The 18,188-nt window shown below is 40.2% G+C and overlaps 3 protein-coding genes across 3 annotated transcripts in view; 2 read left to right on the forward strand and 1 right to left on the reverse strand.

Annotated features, from left to right (window-relative positions):
* Positions 1–887: 887 nt before the first annotated feature.
* Positions 888–9,105, forward strand: ca4c (carbonic anhydrase IV c). Its single transcript, XM_023397095.2, has 8 exons — positions 888–1,012; positions 4,890–4,937; positions 5,337–5,501; positions 5,980–6,125; positions 6,691–6,783; positions 6,891–6,957; positions 7,116–7,279; positions 8,011–9,105. Exons 1-8 carry the CDS (start codon positions 958–960, stop codon positions 8,197–8,199), a joined length of 927 nt encoding a protein of 308 aa, XP_023252863.1. The 5' UTR covers positions 888–957; the 3' UTR covers positions 8,200–9,105.
* Positions 9,106–9,349: 244 nt separating this feature from the next.
* asl (argininosuccinate lyase) lies at positions 9,350–16,050 on the reverse strand. The gene is made up of 16 exons (XM_023397094.2): positions 15,914–16,050; positions 15,502–15,696; positions 14,698–14,781; positions 13,515–13,571; positions 13,293–13,390; positions 13,103–13,180; positions 12,898–12,975; positions 12,764–12,816; positions 12,031–12,093; positions 11,795–11,909; positions 11,462–11,546; positions 11,208–11,267; positions 11,018–11,101; positions 10,568–10,648; positions 9,950–10,056; positions 9,350–9,750 (listed from the first exon to the last, which is right to left on the reverse strand). The coding sequence occupies exons 1-16, from the start codon at positions 15,926–15,928 to the stop codon at positions 9,606–9,608; spliced, it is 1,398 nt and encodes a 465-aa protein (XP_023252862.1). The 5' UTR covers positions 15,929–16,050; the 3' UTR covers positions 9,350–9,605.
* Positions 16,051–17,103: 1,053 nt separating this feature from the next.
* The window catches only part of LOC111647420 (serine protease FAM111A-like), a 3,645-nt gene continuing 2,560 nt past the window's right edge, over positions 17,104–18,188 (forward strand). Inside the window, exons 1-3 of the mRNA XM_087171397.1 lie at positions 17,104–17,178; positions 17,685–17,780; positions 18,018–18,116. Of these exons, the coding sequence (XP_087027523.1) occupies positions 17,727–17,780; positions 18,018–18,116 (153 nt within the window). The 5' untranslated portion in view covers positions 17,104–17,178; positions 17,685–17,726. The remainder of the gene's footprint in view (positions 17,179–17,684; positions 17,781–18,017; positions 18,117–18,188) is intronic.

Below are 18,188 nucleotides of genomic sequence, written 5' to 3' on the forward strand. Positions count from 1 at the left end.
ATTTTCATTGCTCATTATTATAGTATATTATATATATATATTGCTTCTACTATTATACATACATGACTAGACATATAGAAGACATAAATTTACTTCTGTGCATAAAGGCAATTTGTGAACAGTGCTGCTAAATTTTAAATTTCGAAGAAAAAGCAACATGTTTTTTTCTCTTAGAAATAAAAGTTTATACGTTATTATTTGCCTCTGTACGATGTTCCTGAGCTGACCTGTCATTGTCCACAATTTCTTCATTTCTTCCAAATGTGAGTGTCTCCTCCATTTCCGCTATCAGTGTATTTTCTTCACTACACACAACAACAGGTGTTGGACCGGTCAGCAGAAGAAGAACAGGTGTATCTAATGACGTTAACGATGCCTCAGTCCCAGAGAGCCTGAGCCGTCCTGCCAGTGGAAGTAAAGGAAGCAGTAAAACCCTGTAAAATACTCTGTTCTGTTATATCCTGTTCATGCAGCCTCCTCTGAAACCACAACAGACTTTACACACCTGTTTTCACACACGCAGTTGTACTCCGCAGGATCTGTAATCAGAATTTGTTCTGAGAAATCGGTGCAGTACCTGTTTGATTTAGTCACTTTCCCAAAATCAGGTTTGAAGTGTCATTTATGGGATTGTGATACAGTTTTTAGTTCGATGGAGGAGGTGGAAGCTGCTTCCATGTCGGTTTCACACACAGGAAACTGACTGATAATAACACCACAGTATCTTATCTTACCACCAGGTGTCCATCTTTCCTCTTTCACACACCTGACAAATGGGGGTATTTGCTCAGAGCCACACACACACACACACACACACACACACACACAAACACACACCTTATGTCATACTCTTATAACAGTTTCCCTCCCACCCTCAAATGCTGCGCAGAGTCAGTATGTGAAAGCAGCCGAAATTGAGTCTATCAGGATCTTCTCTGCTCTGTGCTGGTCCTGATCATGGGTTTTTCTCTCTACCTCCTGATTCTACTTTCTCTCCTCTCTGAGTCCACAGGTAGGACACACACACACACACACACACACACATACACACTTACATTACTAAGACAATTAAAACTGCATTCAAAAGCTATGCTTGGCTTAGTTTACACCTTTGCACACACACACTCTGCTACTTTGAGCTTTTTTAACTTTTAAAGTGATTCTCTATTGTGTTGCGGAGGTGCATAAAATACAGTGAAGAGATTGTTGCAGCATTTCAGTCGGACAGATCACGGCTGTAATGCTTTGTGAACATGACTTCTAACACTTTAAAACCTTTGCAGCATGAGAACATTATCAAGGGCAGTGACTCTCAACCCGAGGGAGGAGAGGAGTAACAAGGTCATAAATAGGGGAGAAACGCAGAAAAATATAACACAAAGATATGCACTTTTTCTTTTTTGTGTTAGTTACTGACTAATTTTACCTGTTTGGGACTATTCAAATAAAACAAGGAGAAAAATATATGCAACAAGTGATGAGGAGCTGCAAACAATTATTTAAACATTTAATCTGCTGATTAATTTTTCAGTAAAGTGATCAGTTATTTGGTAAAATATAAAACATTAGAAAACTGTGAAAAATGCCTGTGAATGCCAGAAAAAAACCATCTCTGCTCAAAGTGGCATCATGAACGGTCTCGTTTTGTCCGAGCAACAGTCCAACACACAAAGAACATTTAATTTACTATAAAAGAAAAGCAGCAAATTGTCCCATCTGACAAGCTGAAACTGAAGAATTACTGAAACAATTAATCGATTGTCAAAGTAGTTTTCTGCCGATCAACTAATCAGCTAATTTACTGATCATTGCAGCTCTAATTTCAGGTGGATATTGCTTTGTTTTAAAGTAATACTAAGTGACTTTGGTCACAATTCACAATAAGAGGATAAGTGGATGCCTCACAGTGGCAGAAGTAGCAAAGACTCAAGAAGTTAGCAACCCGACCCACTTATGACAGTTACACAGAAATACTAATAACTTTGCTAACATTAGCTTGTATAAGTCATAATGAGCTACTGGTCACATCACACCAAGTACAGCCGTAGCAGGAAAACTCCTGAGTGTGTTTACAGTGTTTCCACTGCTTCTTATTGTTTGTAAGGGGAAGAATGTTTTTTCTTTCGAAATGCACAGCGATGCATTAAAAGCTAAAACAAAATTGGGAGCCACTTATTTTAGCGATGGATTTCTGTGGCTCATTAGAAAATAGCAAGGAAGAGGAGAAAGGAATGAAAAGAAAACAGAGTAAATCTGGTGGATTTACAGTGACGTGTCTTAGGTTTGCCTTTTCTGTACCGCTCGGTTTGGCACAGGTGTATGAGCCAGGTGGAGTAAAGCCAACCTCCACCTGTGCATTGTTCTCAGTTGGTGAGAACTGTTGGCCCCTTTCAAAGAATGGCATTGTGGGAGGCAGCGGGGTTAATCTGCGCTCCTATATTAGCTAAATGGTTCTCTATAGCGCCTTTCATTCCCACCGCGGAGTCAGCCACTGGAGTTTCATTCACATCAGCAATACAATACACAACCACAGCACAAGACTAAATGACTTCACCAGCACCTGTTGGATGGACATGTTCAGGGCAGTAGCATAGAGGCAGTTAAGGAGCTGAATAAAGGTTTCCTGAGCCAGACATCCACTTCACACTGAATGCAATCAGTGTAATCACAACCACCTCTGCACCACAGACTTGTCTGCAAGATTAAAAATCAGTCTGTGTCTCTTTATCTACAACTTATTGTGAGGTGTAGATATTATAATGTGAATCAATAAAAGATAATTTACTTGACCTTCTTGAAGTACATTGTAGATTAAGTGAATTTGATTTCATTTGAATTCAATGCCTCTATTTAAATAGTGCAAATGAATATGGATTCTCTCTGTTCAACTGTGATGATTCAATTTTTTTCAAGCTAGCTGTGAGAAACAATGACAGTGATGTTGAGTATATTAATGGACAACAGACCACCCCCCATATTATTGTTCATTGTTTTGGGTTATTCTCTTGTTTGTTTGTTTGTTTGTTTGTTTGTTTATGATCGAAATGTTCATGTGCAATAGGAACTTTAATATTTTAGTAAGTTAATATATGGTTACAATGAGAAAAACTCACACAGGCATTTTGGGGCAGCTTATTGGGGTCCTGTGGGTGAGACGCGCGAGGGCACACGCGTCATTCAGAGACCCGCTGCAGTGAACAGGTGCAGCCACGTTGCGCTGATGTGCTTGTGTTTCTGTATTTCCAGGTGAGCAAAAGCAGTGCAAGGAAGTGTAAAAATAGCGACACAGATGTGACCATGACACCAGAGTGAGGAACTATGAGTAATGCAAATATGAGATTCATATCGGGAGTTTGCAAATTAAATTGGAGAAAAGTGTAAAAGTGCTTCACCTGGCTAATGAAGAAATCAATACTGGAACCACCTGTAGCCCACAGTGTGTGTGTGTGAGAGTGTGTTAAATATTTTAAGTGTGTGTTTTGAGAATTGTCGAGGAAACGGACATTGTGTGTTTCATGCCAGTTCAAAGGTGAACGTGAATGTTTGGAGCGCGCGAGTCATTCAGTACAGACCTGCACAGACACCCGGAAGTCCCTTTGTGTCCGAGTGTGCAGTAATCACAAACATTGATTTTAAACCGATTTCCTCCATTCTAATGACACCGGTGCCGTTTTCATCGATACAAATCTCAAACACATTCAGCCTTGATTCTGAGTGCACAATGAAGAGATAAGAGACATTTGAATATAATTACTGTGAAATCACAGGTAAAAATGACACAGTTGCTTGGTTACCTGGTGTTTGCTCAAAAGAAAGCAGAATATGCAGATGTGTGAAAAAAAATCAATATCCAACTAAGTAATGCAGCATCAGTTTAGGAGTGTTACCAAACACTTATTGATGGTCTCTTCTCAATGAAAGTGAGGTTTTTTATTTTTCCAATTGGAAAATTTGCTAAACAACATTACAAAATCTCATGACCAGGTCAAACTCAGAGGTCATGGCCTGTGATGACGTCACTCCTGTCATGCCAAGCCTCAATTTGTCACACAAAGTGTTTTTATCTAGGGTGTCTGACGAGGGAGACTTTGACAGCAGGTGTGATGTGGCCAGATGTGAAAGACAGGACAGAAACAACTGGAAACAGGCTGTCTGAAATATTTACTTATCGTTTCAGTTTTTTAGATTTAGTGCATTGTGTTCAGAAACTCCTCATTAAAAACCATGTCAGACAACAATGCGTACATTTTTTGTATATTTTGCCTGTTCTCGCTGCAGCTGAGTCTATAGGCAGCAGTTTACTGAATATGTAAATGTTCAGTCACTTCTTTTTTCAAGTTCAAAGCGGTCCTTTGGGAAAACGCTTTGTCCCATTATCATCCTCAGTGTTTGTGTAACCTCCAGTTTCAGTGCATTAAGCTCAGCACCCTCACTGTGTCCAACAGCAGGTCAGGTCACTGAGTCTGTCCCGTCACCGTAATACATCATTAATTTGTCAAGGGTGATAATCTTGCCATAATTTGTTTATTTAACTGCTATCAGATCATTTATATTTAACTGAGCACAAAAAGACAACTGAAGGACGGGATTGGTAATGTGAGAATTAATAATTATCTTGGATTATGTGTGTGTGAGAGAGAGAAAGTGTTTTGCCCGCTCTGACTTCTCAAAGTTCAGCTGCCGAGCACGAACACATTAGCAGATCAGATAGTAAGACTGCTGACTGAGAAAAAAAAGCCCACTGTGGCTGATAGAGCGTGAATGTGAGGGCAATTAATACTCATTTATTAACTGCAGAAAGCCAGCTTGTTTGACCCACAGGACAACTGTCCTGAAGAAGAATATACTGTATGTCTGTGTCTGAACTGAGTGTCACACTTTCTCTGCAGCTCAGTGGTGTTACCAGAGCCAGTACTCCTGTGATGACACATGCAGAGGTAAGACCACATACAAATCCTTCAAAAGACACTGTCCTGTAAAAAAACTCCCCCGGAGGTCATGTGTGAAAACAGCTTGTTACGACCCATAGTTATGTTTTATTGTCACGTGACCTCTAGTGGCCGTGGTAATTATGACGGGAGCAAAGTAGGAAGACAGATGATGATGTGTTAGGAGCAGGTCAGGGTGGATAGATGGGTCGACAATACACATCATTTTCTGTTTGAAGCCGATAGTGATTGTTTCTTTTATCCATGACCCGCACCACAACCTTAACCTCAGGTTGTAATCACAACAACGAAGTTCTTATTTTAACCCAAACTACCAGCTGAGACGGTACAGTCAGCGAGGCCTAACATGTGATGGTGTTATTGATGCTGCTGTTTTTGGTTGTTCAGATCCCAGCCACTGGGCAGCTCAGTTTCCCAGCTGTGGAGGATTACGCCAGTCACCGATTAACATTGTCACCAGTAAAGTGCACGTCAACAGCGCCCTGCCACCCTTCAACTTCATTGGTCACACCGACACAATCAACATTACAGTGGAAAACAAAGGACACTCTGGTAACAAAGAGCCTGCTTTATCCAGCCTAACAGACAAACCCGCTCTCTTCTCCTACAGAATCATTTTTTTCTTAAACACCACTGGTTTGTTAATTTTCTCTAAAGGTGCTTTTCCACCAAAAGTTCAAGGAAGTTTCCCAGGGGTAAAAGATCCTCCAGCGCATTGTGATTTGTGTTTCCACAGGCGGCCAAAGCCCTGGGAAGATGCAGCAAATTAGTCTAGTGGACAAATCCTGGACTTCGCCATTGGTCTATTGGTTGTAAAATCTCTTAGCTGCTCCATCCTGATAATTGTCGGCCGCAAACCACAATCAAACCAACGTCTTTCCGGTTGCTGGTTTTTTAAAAAGGCTGGGTGTATAATAATGCTGCAGAAAACATTAACGCACTGGTTCCTCTGGTGGAAACACAGGTCTGGTAACTGAGGTTGTTAAAAGGTTCCTGTTCTGTGTTAAGAGAGAGTCTCTCTTCCCTGCAGCTCACTTTCACCTACCACAGTCGGTCCGACTGACTGGAGGAGCTCTGCCCGGTCACTACAGAGCCGCCCAGTTTCACTTCCACTGGGGAGGGAATGGGAGACCAGGATCCGAACACACCATCGATGGAGAGCGATTCCCCATGGAGGTACATCATTCAGGAGACTGCATATGATTTATTGCTTTGGGTCATCATCGAAGTGAGAAATTAGACTACTAGTCTTCAATATGTTTCTTTAAATCATTTATATGGAGCTAACAGATTCACAGAAGCTTCAATTAAAACTCACTGGCAAGACAAATTATTCATATCCGCAAATATGTGTTCTGTGCTGAGCCTCGAGAGCAGAGATATAATTAATAAGTCATGTAAAAGTATGAAAAGGTTTTGATGTAAACTATGAAAACTTCTGCTTTCATCAGACCAAATATTTTGACTACATGCCACTATTTGCCTGCCACTGGTCTAACATTACTTCTGTCTTATTACATTTAAAAACAAATGATTATTCTGCTGTAGTAAAAAGGATTATTAATCAAAGAGAATAACGTGCTAATTCAGTTCTTAAACTGATTCACAATTGTGCCACTTCTCATTATCAATTCATTTAACACTGCACTAAACTCAGATGACAGTTCATGTTTTTAACTACAGTGCCCTGTGATACAGACTGTCCTGCAGTATAAGTGTAACCCTCTCCTCCTCGACACAGCTGCACATTGTCCACATCAAGGAGCCGTACGGTTCTCTGGCAGAGGCAGAACATGACATGGCGGGTATAGCTCTGCTGGCCTTCCTGTTTGAGGTAAAACATCCGGATGTAATCATCTCCATGACTCTGCATTCTTAATAACAATTTTTAGAGAAATTAGTGTTTATGCTTGTGTCATAATGTTGATGGCGTCCTCACAGGAATCAACGGAGGATCATCCTCCTTTGGACACAGTAATAGCTGCTTTGGGCCGAGTACAAAACAATGGTATGAGCTTGGTGACTTAAATGTGTGAAACATAAAAATATGACGTGAAGAACCTTTTTATATCATAAGGGACCTAAGCCTGAGACTTTGAATGTGATCGTTCTTTAAGTTTTACCAAACTTTACTTCCTCACACTCCTCCCGTCTTTCTGTGTTAAGGCAGCAGCACAGTGATCCCAAACTTTCGACTCAGTGACATCATCCCATCTTCAAAGGACCTCCACAGTTACTATCGCTATGTGGGCTCCATGACAACCCCAGGATGTGAACAGGCAGTTGCCTGGACGGTGTTTCACAGGACCCTGGCCATCAGCAGCCGACAGGTGAGGAAGTATCACAAACTATACGGCGCGGCTCATCTCCATACTACACACTAATTCTAAACAGGTTTTGAGTATGTTGTGTGTTCACACTCAGACCAGATGCTATGCTAACAAAATAAGGCAGATCTTTTTTAATATCAGCTCAACGGTGGATGGAGGTCCAAAAATATCTTGGAAAACAAAAATAAATCATCATCTAATGAAAATATACTTCGAATAGTATGTAGAATTATATTTAGAATAATATATAGAATAATATGTAGAATAGTATGTAGAATAATATATAGAATAATATGTAGAATAATATGTAGAATAGTATGTAGAATAATATGTAGAATAGTATGTAGTCCATACTGTACAGAACTAGTATCCAGTTTGGGACTGGAACACAGCTAAAGATTAAAAGCTCTGGGTCAGCAAACGTTTCCTCAACAAATCTGTGAACCTTAAAGTTGACTTTGGACATAGATTGTAGACATAATGAAGGCTTTCAAAGACCTTTAGATTATGTATTCAGTGATACAACTTGAGCATGACATTAATGTGTTTTAAAGAGATGTTTTTATCCCTGTGCAAAAATAAAACTACCATGATTAGATTTTTGGCAATTAAAGAGTCTCTTGTAATGAATTCCAATTTTTAAGAGATGGAAGTTCAACACTGGAATGTGACAAACTTTGAGTCACTGACAAACTTCCCCTCTGCTCCTCCTTTGTGTCTCCCCTCTCCAGCTGGATGCAATAGTTAAGCAGTGTCAGTTCTGGACTGGACAGCCAATGATCGACATCTTCAGACCCACGCAGCCTCTGGACGGCAGAGTCGTGTACCGCTCCAAGGCCAGTGCATCTCTGACGAGTGTGATGCACTTGTGGTTCGGCGTTTTCTCAGCTGTGCTCGGTACAACGGGTTTGATGCACTGACTCGACACATGAAAACACCTGATTTAAGTGGCAAAAGCTACTATATGTGCAAAGGCAACTTTTTACCTGTGTGCTAGTAAAACAACCAACTGTTCATTATGTTTGGGTTCAGGTTAACATCCTGCAGCATGTAAGAGCTAGGAAGCTTTACCTCAACAGACTCACACCTTATTTTTTGGCATCTTTAAGGGTCAATATTTTTTATTCTTTACATTAATTTACAACTTAAATCTTTAACCTTTTCAATAAGGGAGTGATGGATAGAAATGTAGAATTAGGAGTTCACAATAGGTTTTTTTTCCTTCTTATGGCTGCGTATAAGCTTAGGGACTTTCCTTACACATTAACTGTTATTCTGCTATTTCCTCCTAACTTGTCATGTATATTGTTCCCTGTAATGTTCGGATGATTTAACGTAGAGGAAAGATTAGACGATACGATATTTCCTAAATCAATTGTACACTTGTTTGTACAGTACATTGTATGATTTATGTTCTGAATGTACATAAATACCGGTGATGCTCTGCCAGAGAAACAACCTCTTCCTCTCTTTAAGTGCTTCATGCATTGCTTTGTATATAATCAACATTCATGAGATTAAAACTGGGGAGAAATTTACTATAAAAACCAATAAATGGACAGTACAACCCAGTGAATCTATCTGAACCCTTTAGGATTGCAAATGAGCCTTAATTAACTTCACGCTGGGAAAGCACTGACTGAGCTTATCAGGGATAACACCAATCATTGATTTCATGTTAGCAAATCAGAAACTGATCACTGATTGTTTCTGTTTGTTGAGCCTGATTACAGAAGGTTTCTGTACAGATGTCCTAACAAAGCCTGCACATTTGCCTCAAACTTTCCTCTAAAATTGTCTATAGAAATAAATTTGCCTTGTCTTGCCTTTTTGTTTTAGTACAGTATGTGAGCCCGTCAAATTAACTAACTCTTGACTGACAATGATAGTATCATTAAATGAATTACACAACTAGAACACTGCACATTTCGACTGTTACAGCTGTAACTTTGGAGCAGACGCATAATGTTTTGAGCTTTTCTGTGGCATTAAACGGCGCCATCCTGTGTCTGTGTGGGTTTAACACAAGACAATACCTGATGGAAGTCATGATGGATCAGGCTTCAAAAACACAGTTTGACCACCGTTTATTTATTTCTGTCACCTACTTTACACTGGTCAGGTCTTTTGTAACAGGTGTAACTTCGTCCATGTAACATGTTGTATGTGAAAGTACAAAGAAGAGAGGAGACTGTTTTAAAGGCAACATGGTTTCCAAGCTATTAATACGTCATTTTGACCTAAGTCTGACATTTCATACTGATCTAATATCTTAATTGTGGCAGTAAACTTGATTCAAATGTTTTAAGGTGAAACTGGGTCGAGGTCACTGTGCCTGTTTCTTAAGCCAGTCCCTCAGGTGTTCCACCTGTGCGGCGACGCTACTCTTGGCTGTTCCTCCGGGGGCGCTGTACTGCTCCACACTGCTCCTGTAGTCCCACACCGAGGATACGTCACTTCCAAACAGAGGGCTAAATGACGGGGCAGGTACAGAGACGAGGAAGGAGAGGAGGAGGGAGAAAAATTGGAGAAAACTGATGTGACAAAAATGGCTGGAGGGGGAAAATACCGTGCATGGCAGAAATGAGAGAAACACTAAAACTAATCCTGCTCAAAGAAAGTTTGCAGGGTTTTAGGTTGTGGTTGTGTGTGTAACAGAGAGACAGTCACCTAACAGCACTCAGGTCTTCCGCAGTGAGTTGATTCAGGGCGATATTTTTGGATTCAGCCATGAACACAGCCTGACCAGAGGCACCATGGGCCTCTCTGAATGGCATCTGTAACACACAAACAACACAGGGTTACACACAAAAACCACAGAAATAGATTTTGCTATTTTCATGATTGAACCTGTGCCATGTGGAAATTACATTTCCCCCCATCTGTTTTTTCTCCTGTCACTGTATATTCACTTTGTGGGTAAAACATGTTGAATATTTAAAGGTGACAATGGAAGATACAGAGCTGATATTATTCAGAGATCAGTTTTGAGGTTATTCTAAATTATAACAATCCGCTTCACTTTACTTAACAATCAAGATTAATTAATATTCAGTGGAAAAGGTCATCTTCAACATTTGATGAGGATTTACCAGAGTTACATATGAGCTGCTGCCACTAATAAACTCATCTTTCCTTCCAGCCTCTTAACAATATCCGGATTTGCTGGAAATCTGCTGATTATATTTCTGAAGTGATTTTCTTTGTAATTATTTCCAGAAAAAAGAAACAAACAACAATTTGCACAACATTTAGATGGTCATATCATCTACAGCATGAACTACTCACCCCCTTCCTCACAAGGTAGTAGGCCAGATCAGTGGCCAACATGTCAGGACTGAGCGCCGCTTCCATCACTCTCTGGTTGATCTAAAACAAAATCATTGTCGGTTTGTCTTTTCAACGGCTGGGGAGTCTACAACAGTGTAGCCTGACATGTAACTTGAATCAACATCAGTTTAACCAATTAAAACTTTCTCGTCTTTTAAAGTCTGTTTAGAAAATGCCCATACAAGATAGTGCAGATGGACATAGTTCACTTTAGGTGTACTGTGTATGTAAATGTACTGCCTTCCTTTGTGCAAGCTTTCTATATTGTGTACTCTCTGAAAACAGATTCAGAGACAGTGGGTTTCTGGTTTAAAATGTGAATGTTATCAACAACCACATTGTATCCGTGAGACCAAGCAGTGTGATTTTTGTTTTCAAAAATAATTAACCGTGATTTAAATCTCTGACCTGCAGAGTCGACATGACTCCAGTTGTCACCTGCAGCACAGCGTGAACAGTATCATAGCAGTCAAACATGGCCTCTTTATCCTCCTGAAGAAGGACGGCAAATACAAAGACAGCATGACAAAAATAAAAGTTAGAGAGAAAATGTCCGGAGGGAAAAAAAAGTTCTTCCCATGAAGTGACAATGTCGTACCTGCAGGTCTTTGTTGTAGGTGCTGGGCAGGCCCTTCAGTGTCATCATGAACCCAGCACACTGAAATACAACAAAGTCAAAACTTAGGTTTGATGAAAAAACGACATAAAGACTACAGAAGAGTGAGTCAAAGGTCAACGTGTGAGTGTGCTGGTCTTAGCCACTCAGCTACGAGTAGTACTGCTCTCGAGACACCTGATGTTCTAGCAATGAGATCTCTTCAATGAACAGGTAAGTGTATAATTCGGTCTTACTCTGCCAAAGACTCGACCTGCTTTGCTCCTGATCAGCTCCAGACTGTCGGCGTTCTTCTTCTGGGGCATCAGACTGCTGCCTGTACTACACACACACACACACACACACATACATATATAAAGGTGAGAGGGAACATGGTGGTGGAGGTAAACACAAGAAATGACCGGGCTTTAATGAAACGTACAGAAGTTCACAGCAGTAACACCAGCTATGACCTGATTTAAGACATTTTATTTACTATGTATGAATGAATTGCTGCAGTGCACACATGGAGCTTTGTACGATAATGATTTAAGTGTAATTTAGCGGAACACAATAAAACACAAACTGACCTGTAGGCGTCGGACAGTGTGATGAAGGAGAACTCTTTTGTGCTGTACAGCATCAGGTCCTCAGCCATCTTACTGAGGTGGGTACAACACAACGAAGCCCAGAACAAGAACTCCACTGAAGGAACACACACGGAGCAAACACAAGCGAGTACAGACAGAGGCGATTTAATTTTAATGTAGTTTGATTGTTCGTATCCATTGATGTATGACATCTGGCTGATGTGTGGTTTACGTACCAACAAAGTCTCTTTGGCCCGTGGCATCCATACTGTTGAGGCTGATGCCATCAAACGCCAACTCTGCAGATCCAGAGGAGGAGAAATGTAGTTTTTAAACCTGCAACAATTGGGTTTTTTATGGCGACTTTGGAGCAGAAGAAACAAGTTGTGAACGTAGCATTGACATATCACTGTTGAAGTCGTTATGGTTAACTTGTTACCGAGAGGTACGTATTTACACATCCAGCTGTTACTCGGGGTTGTGTTTCTGTCCGCCTGACAAAATGTCTTCACTGTGATCTGCACCAGCTCTTGAGGGCAATATCTGTCTCTTAAGCTGCCAAATGCTCCAGTACGTTCATCGGCTAGTCAGTCCGTCTGCTGTTTGGTGCTGAGCAGGTAGTGTACAGCGGCCTTATAGAGATTTAACGCACTCTCACTGCTCTCATAGGGCCAAACATCCCTATAAGAGCGGTGAGGGTGAACCAAAACAGTAAATTTACAGACCGCACAGCTGAACAGTGATCTGAAACTCACTGTAAAACAGCAAATGCAGGTGATAATTCTGCAGTACCCTGCACATGGCCATCATCTGATATATTGTTGTTGTAAAATATCAGTTATAGCCTCTTTAAAAATACATATTTCATAAATACACAAGACACAGTTGAAAGATAACTATGACACAAGTTCTCAGAAGCACAGAAACAAGAAAACAGTCTGGTTATTTTTTAAAGCAAAGGGGACTAACCTTTCTGGAGTAGCTCCCTGTCGATGTCAAATGGTGTTCCAGCAATGGCACCACTGAAAACGACATGAAGCATTAACCGATCATGTCTGTGTATGAAAATCTGTGTCAGACAGTAAATGTGTGTAGCAGCTTACCTGCCGAGAGGTAAAACATTAACTCTTTTCTTGATTTCCTGAAGCCGTTCCACGTCTCTCCTCAGAGCAACCACATGACTGAGGGGTGATTCACGCGACGAGTGTGGGGAAAGAGAAACACGAGACTGATTTAAACAACACGTCCTGTAAAATGAAAGGTGGGAAACATGCAAAGTGCAGAATGTTTTGCTTTATAAAAGGTCACCTTAGAATCCAGTGGCTCCATCTTATTGGCTGAGCTCTTTGCATGTGGGTGTAACCAGGAAATAGGACGTCAATTTCCCTGAGGTTCAGAGAGAAGTGACAGGAGACACCACAGGGAAACTTTACTAAAAGCACAGTTACAAGTTGGTACAGCATGTGTGGTTGCGTGTGCCAGTGTGTATTTAACTTACGCTGCTGCCCGCTCCACCATGGTCGATATCAGCTGCAGGGCATTTTCTGTGAGGGTTGAGATGGCATCCCGCAGCCACAGCCTCATGTCGGTCACCACCTGATGAACCAAAACACACACAGCAAGTACTCACAATATTTAATTAGCTTGTTCCTACTTTGAAGTAATAAACAAGCTGCAAGTCCAAATTGTAATACATTACAGTTTTGATCGTGTGACAAACCTGGTCGTTTCTGCTCCTACCAGTGTGCAGCTTCCCTGCAGGTGCACCAATCAGCTCCTGAGAAAACAGGAAGTCAAAGGAGTATGACATCTCTCACCGCAGTCATCACCTAGCCTTCGAGTCTAAAGGAAAACACTGTGTTTTTAGCCCAAAACTGAAAGAATAAAAACTGTAAAATGATCAGTTTCTGGCAGATAGATGCTGACTGTGATGTTGACATTTAATAGACTAGGCTGGTATATTCTTTTTTTTCTTTATTGTAAACAAATCCCATGAAAAGATCGAAAGCAATGATGTGTAAGTCTCTCAATACTTTCCAACTTCCCTTCCATGTCTGTGGTATACATGTGGAAATACATTTATTGTTTTAAAGGCTAAGTAAAGTGGCTAACACAGGTGGACACTGTAGGAAACACTAGTAAACAGGGCATTTGTTGGGAACTATTTTCAGCAGTGGAATAATACACATTAGGTTTGATTTACACCATCAGGATGGTGTATATAGCATTGGCTTAAAATAAATTAGAGTATCATTATCTGACCGTCCAAACATGCCAGACTAAGCTGACATCTACTAACATGTATTGTCTGCGCAGCCAAAGCCTGATATGTCTCCATTGTTGTCCTATTGAAAACACATCAATGAGCGACACTGTGGCATTGCACCGATGCACCGGTTGACATGTTCTTTGATAACATGAATACATTTTATTTTTACGCACCAGAATTTAAAATCTACTTTGAATTATCCTTCCAGATAATTACATAACCCCCATTAATTACACACTGGGTCTGTCTTGTTTTCAGAGCCCTGGCCGTCATTGTACTCACAAAGCTTATTGCTGACATCTGGGAATGCAGCAACATCACTAAAAAGACATCAGACAGGCACCACTTTCCTTACCTGACTTCAGGATAGTACAGTGTAATTGTAGTACAATGTTACCGTAACCGATACAAATAATAAACAAAACTATGAAATTCAGACCTAAATTGAGTTAAACTGTAATCACCCTTTAATTTAGCTAACAAACAGAAAAAATGATTTAATCTCTGCCTCCTTATTGAGTAGGAGGCCTCATAGATAATAAAACACTACATATATGTAACAAACCCCAAACTATCATATTATCATCATGTGAACTTATGCAGAGTTATGAGGAACAAACAAGCTGAGTCCCACCTTTAGCCTGCGCTCATTGGCAGTATGAATGTCCTCATCTCCAGCTTTGAGAACAAAAGCCCCTTTAGACCATTCTTCAGAAATCTGGAAACACAAATAGCACATTTTCACTTAATACTAGCCTGATGACTAAGAAGAGCGGTCCTGTTGTTTCACTATTTGAACCACTGAATAATTCGGAGATGTAGGGTGAGATTCAGAAGTGTAGAACTGATTAATCTTAACATATACAGGAAAATTTTTGTAGGAACCTGTTTGTCTGAGATCTGTAAATAAACAGCTGTTCTTATGTATGATAAATATGCATCCCCACATTATCTACACAGTCAGTGTTTAAGTTGTATTGATTACCTAATGACAGCTGCATTGCACGAAGCAAAACATCAGGTTAGAGAGGGCACCCTGAAAACCGACCTGACTGTGTGGGTGAAAGAATTGCTGCAGCTGTTTTGCAGCTGACACCTGTCACATGATGATACTATTGTTCACCACACACTCAGCAGAGTGCAGAGGAATCCTGCGCAATGGCACATTTTCAGCTGTCATCTATTAACCTGAATCTACACTGAAGGGCGGACAGAAACACACACACGCCATCCAGCAGGAGTGCATGCCCTTGCATTAATCATAAAGCTGCAAATGTGTCAGCTTGGACCTATGATTTGGTTGTCTGATGAACTTTCTCAGTCTATTTTCCCTGAATCTGAGTCCAGCTCTGTGTGTGTGTGTGTGTGTGTGTGTGTGTGTGTGTGTGTGTGTGTGTGTGTGTGTGTGTGTGTGTGAGAGAGAGAGATAAGAGTTAACCTGATCCATCCCGTGTAAAATCTGGTTCATCTCTTCCCTGGTGACCAGCTTCGCCTTCTCCAGAGCTTTCACATAAGCCTTGCTTCCTCGGATGTCAGCATCCCACATCCTCTGGTCATAAGCGATGGATGCATTGAACTTCTCCATGATGGGATCAGTGTCTCCCACGAAACGACCTCCCCAAAGTTTACTTCCCTGATGAGACAGAGGAGCAAAATAAACGCGTACATCGCTAAGTAAGGGTCAGCTAAAACATATATTTAGCAGGAGTGAAACAGCGTTGAGCGGTTCACAGTGGAGAAGAGATCTCAGTGTGACGGGTTGTTTTGTTACCGTCCAGCTGGGCGTTAAAACAACAACAACACGTGAACGGCGGTGGTCAGGGAGCCTAAACATAAACAGTTAACCTTACCTCTGTACCGGCCATATTTATCGACGGTGTGTGTCCGTAGCAGTTTTGTCAGGAGAAATGTTTTTGGCTGAGGTGCAGTTAAATGCCAACGGACCGGCCATGCAGCAAGAAGGGAACGAGGCAATCTCTGCTGAAGCTGCTGTCACTTTAAAATACGTCACGAAGACGTTACAGCTACAGCGGCGTATCCACAACATTTTGACCGGGGTGGCCAAGAGCCAGTGAGGGGTGGCCATGTCATGCTGATACAAATGTGTAAATACAGATGAAGAAAATGTCTTATTATTTAGCTTTGTTAGGAAATTATTCTGGAATTTGATTTTTTTTGGTTTAAAAAGCTGCACATAGTTTTTTTTTTTTTTAATTTGACCTTGACCTTGTCAGTAATTCGTATTCAATGTGACGATAAAACAGCAAAACAAAAGGCTGATTGCTGGTTGGTTTGCAGTCAGACTAGCAAGCTAGTACTGTTTATTTTATCTACATTTAGCTGCTGCTATTGATAGATAAAGTTTTCACACATATAGATTTAAATGACCTAAGCCATTTTTCTGTCACTGTGTTTTGAGTCCTGGCTTGACTGTTTGCCATTAAAAATTATTTGCATTGACAAATTACAATAACAGGGCCCTGGACTCAGACATATGGGCAGCTGTAGACCACAAACTCCTGACAATACATGATGATTTATCAAATTTATATTCCTGCCAAATACCACATAGACTACATAAATTTAAATTTGCAATTCACATTTTTATTGTAGTAAAAAATATGAATTATGCTATACATACAACAGATTTAAAGGACCTTTCCCCCCTGAAAGCAGCTAAAACTGTGCATTTATTTTCCTCTTTGAATATTTTTTCTTTCGTTGTCTTTTAATGTACCTATTTGACACATATGTTTACCTAAATGTTGTCTGTATGACTGTGCCATAAAAAATATATAATATATATTTAAAAAAAGATAAAATATATATTATATGAAGTGTTAAACTGTAGCTTTCTTTATACATCCATGGTGGAGACAGGAGGGTGAAAAACAGGCATGTAGAATAACTTCATAAGATAATGGCTCTGCTCCACACTCCAATACAGTGGGTGGCGGTAATGCACCGTAACGTTGATTTCCACCCGCCATAAAACGGAAAAGAGAAGAAGAAGAAAAGGCGGAAGCGGAAGAAAAAGAAAAATACGAAAGAAAAGGCGCGCGCTGCACAACAGGACCAACCGTCGCTGGCTGTAGATGTTTGTGTTGAGGTTTTGGTACGTTATACACTAATATGAAGTATGTGTAAGCAATAAATTAATAATAATAGAAAAAGAATAAGGTGTTTACTGAATTGTACACAGATCGTTGTTTTCCCGCGGTTAATCACTGCGCAAAAAGTACGCTTTCGGTTTGCCCCACACTGGATATTACAGGCAGCCATGTCAGGAAAAGGGAAAGCTTTAAACTGGTGCTAGCTTAACTTTATCAACAGCAAGACAACATAGCCGAAGCTATTATGCTTGTAGGCATATATATATTATTTTGTAGGTTCCCGGTTTTTCTTACAGTTGATCGTTAACTTTCGTTTTTTGGCATTAGACTGGGAGGAATATCCGTGTAAATACATTAAGATTTTTGCACATACATCCTATGCATGAAATGGCACCTTACATTTGTTGATTATATTGTGAATCACAACAAATACTGATATGAATACACTAAATTGTGATTTCTTGTGTACTGTAAACCAGTGGAGATTAATCACATTTTTCCCCTGTAGGTAAACACTTCCTGTCAGGACTTAAAATTCAGCAGGAAATATATGGAACCTAAGTTGAAGACTGAAACTGACGGACCAATGGACAAAACTGTCGAGGTACTGATTTTCTCTTGTGTGATGAAATATCTTGTCAGCTTAAGTTGTTTCATACAAATGTATACAACCTTTACCACAACATTCATTATTATTATTTACTTATTGACATGAGTTTGGTCATTTAATCTAGCTCTGTATCTCTTATCAAGGAAACAAATAGAAAATATAAAAATAATAGGAACATGTCAAGAATTGTAAGCATGCATTTCATAATATATTTCTGTCAATTATCTCAAGAATAATACAGACGACCACAATGGGGAGAGCCATCAACCTCGTAATTTGCAACTTGTTGCAAAGGTTTGTCATGTTTTATTTTATATGTGTATTGGCAAATGAAAACTATACATGAAATAGATGACAGAGACTTATTTTTCTTTTGTAATAATTAAATTTAGCATTTGTGGC

The sequence above is a fragment of the Seriola lalandi genome, unplaced genomic scaffold (assembly GCF_002814215.2).
Source record: "Seriola lalandi dorsalis isolate HSWRI2012SDOR001 ecotype SW California unplaced genomic scaffold, Sedor1 jcf7180002054995, whole genome shotgun sequence".
Lineage (NCBI taxonomy): Eukaryota > Metazoa > Chordata > Actinopteri > Carangiformes > Carangidae > Seriola > Seriola lalandi.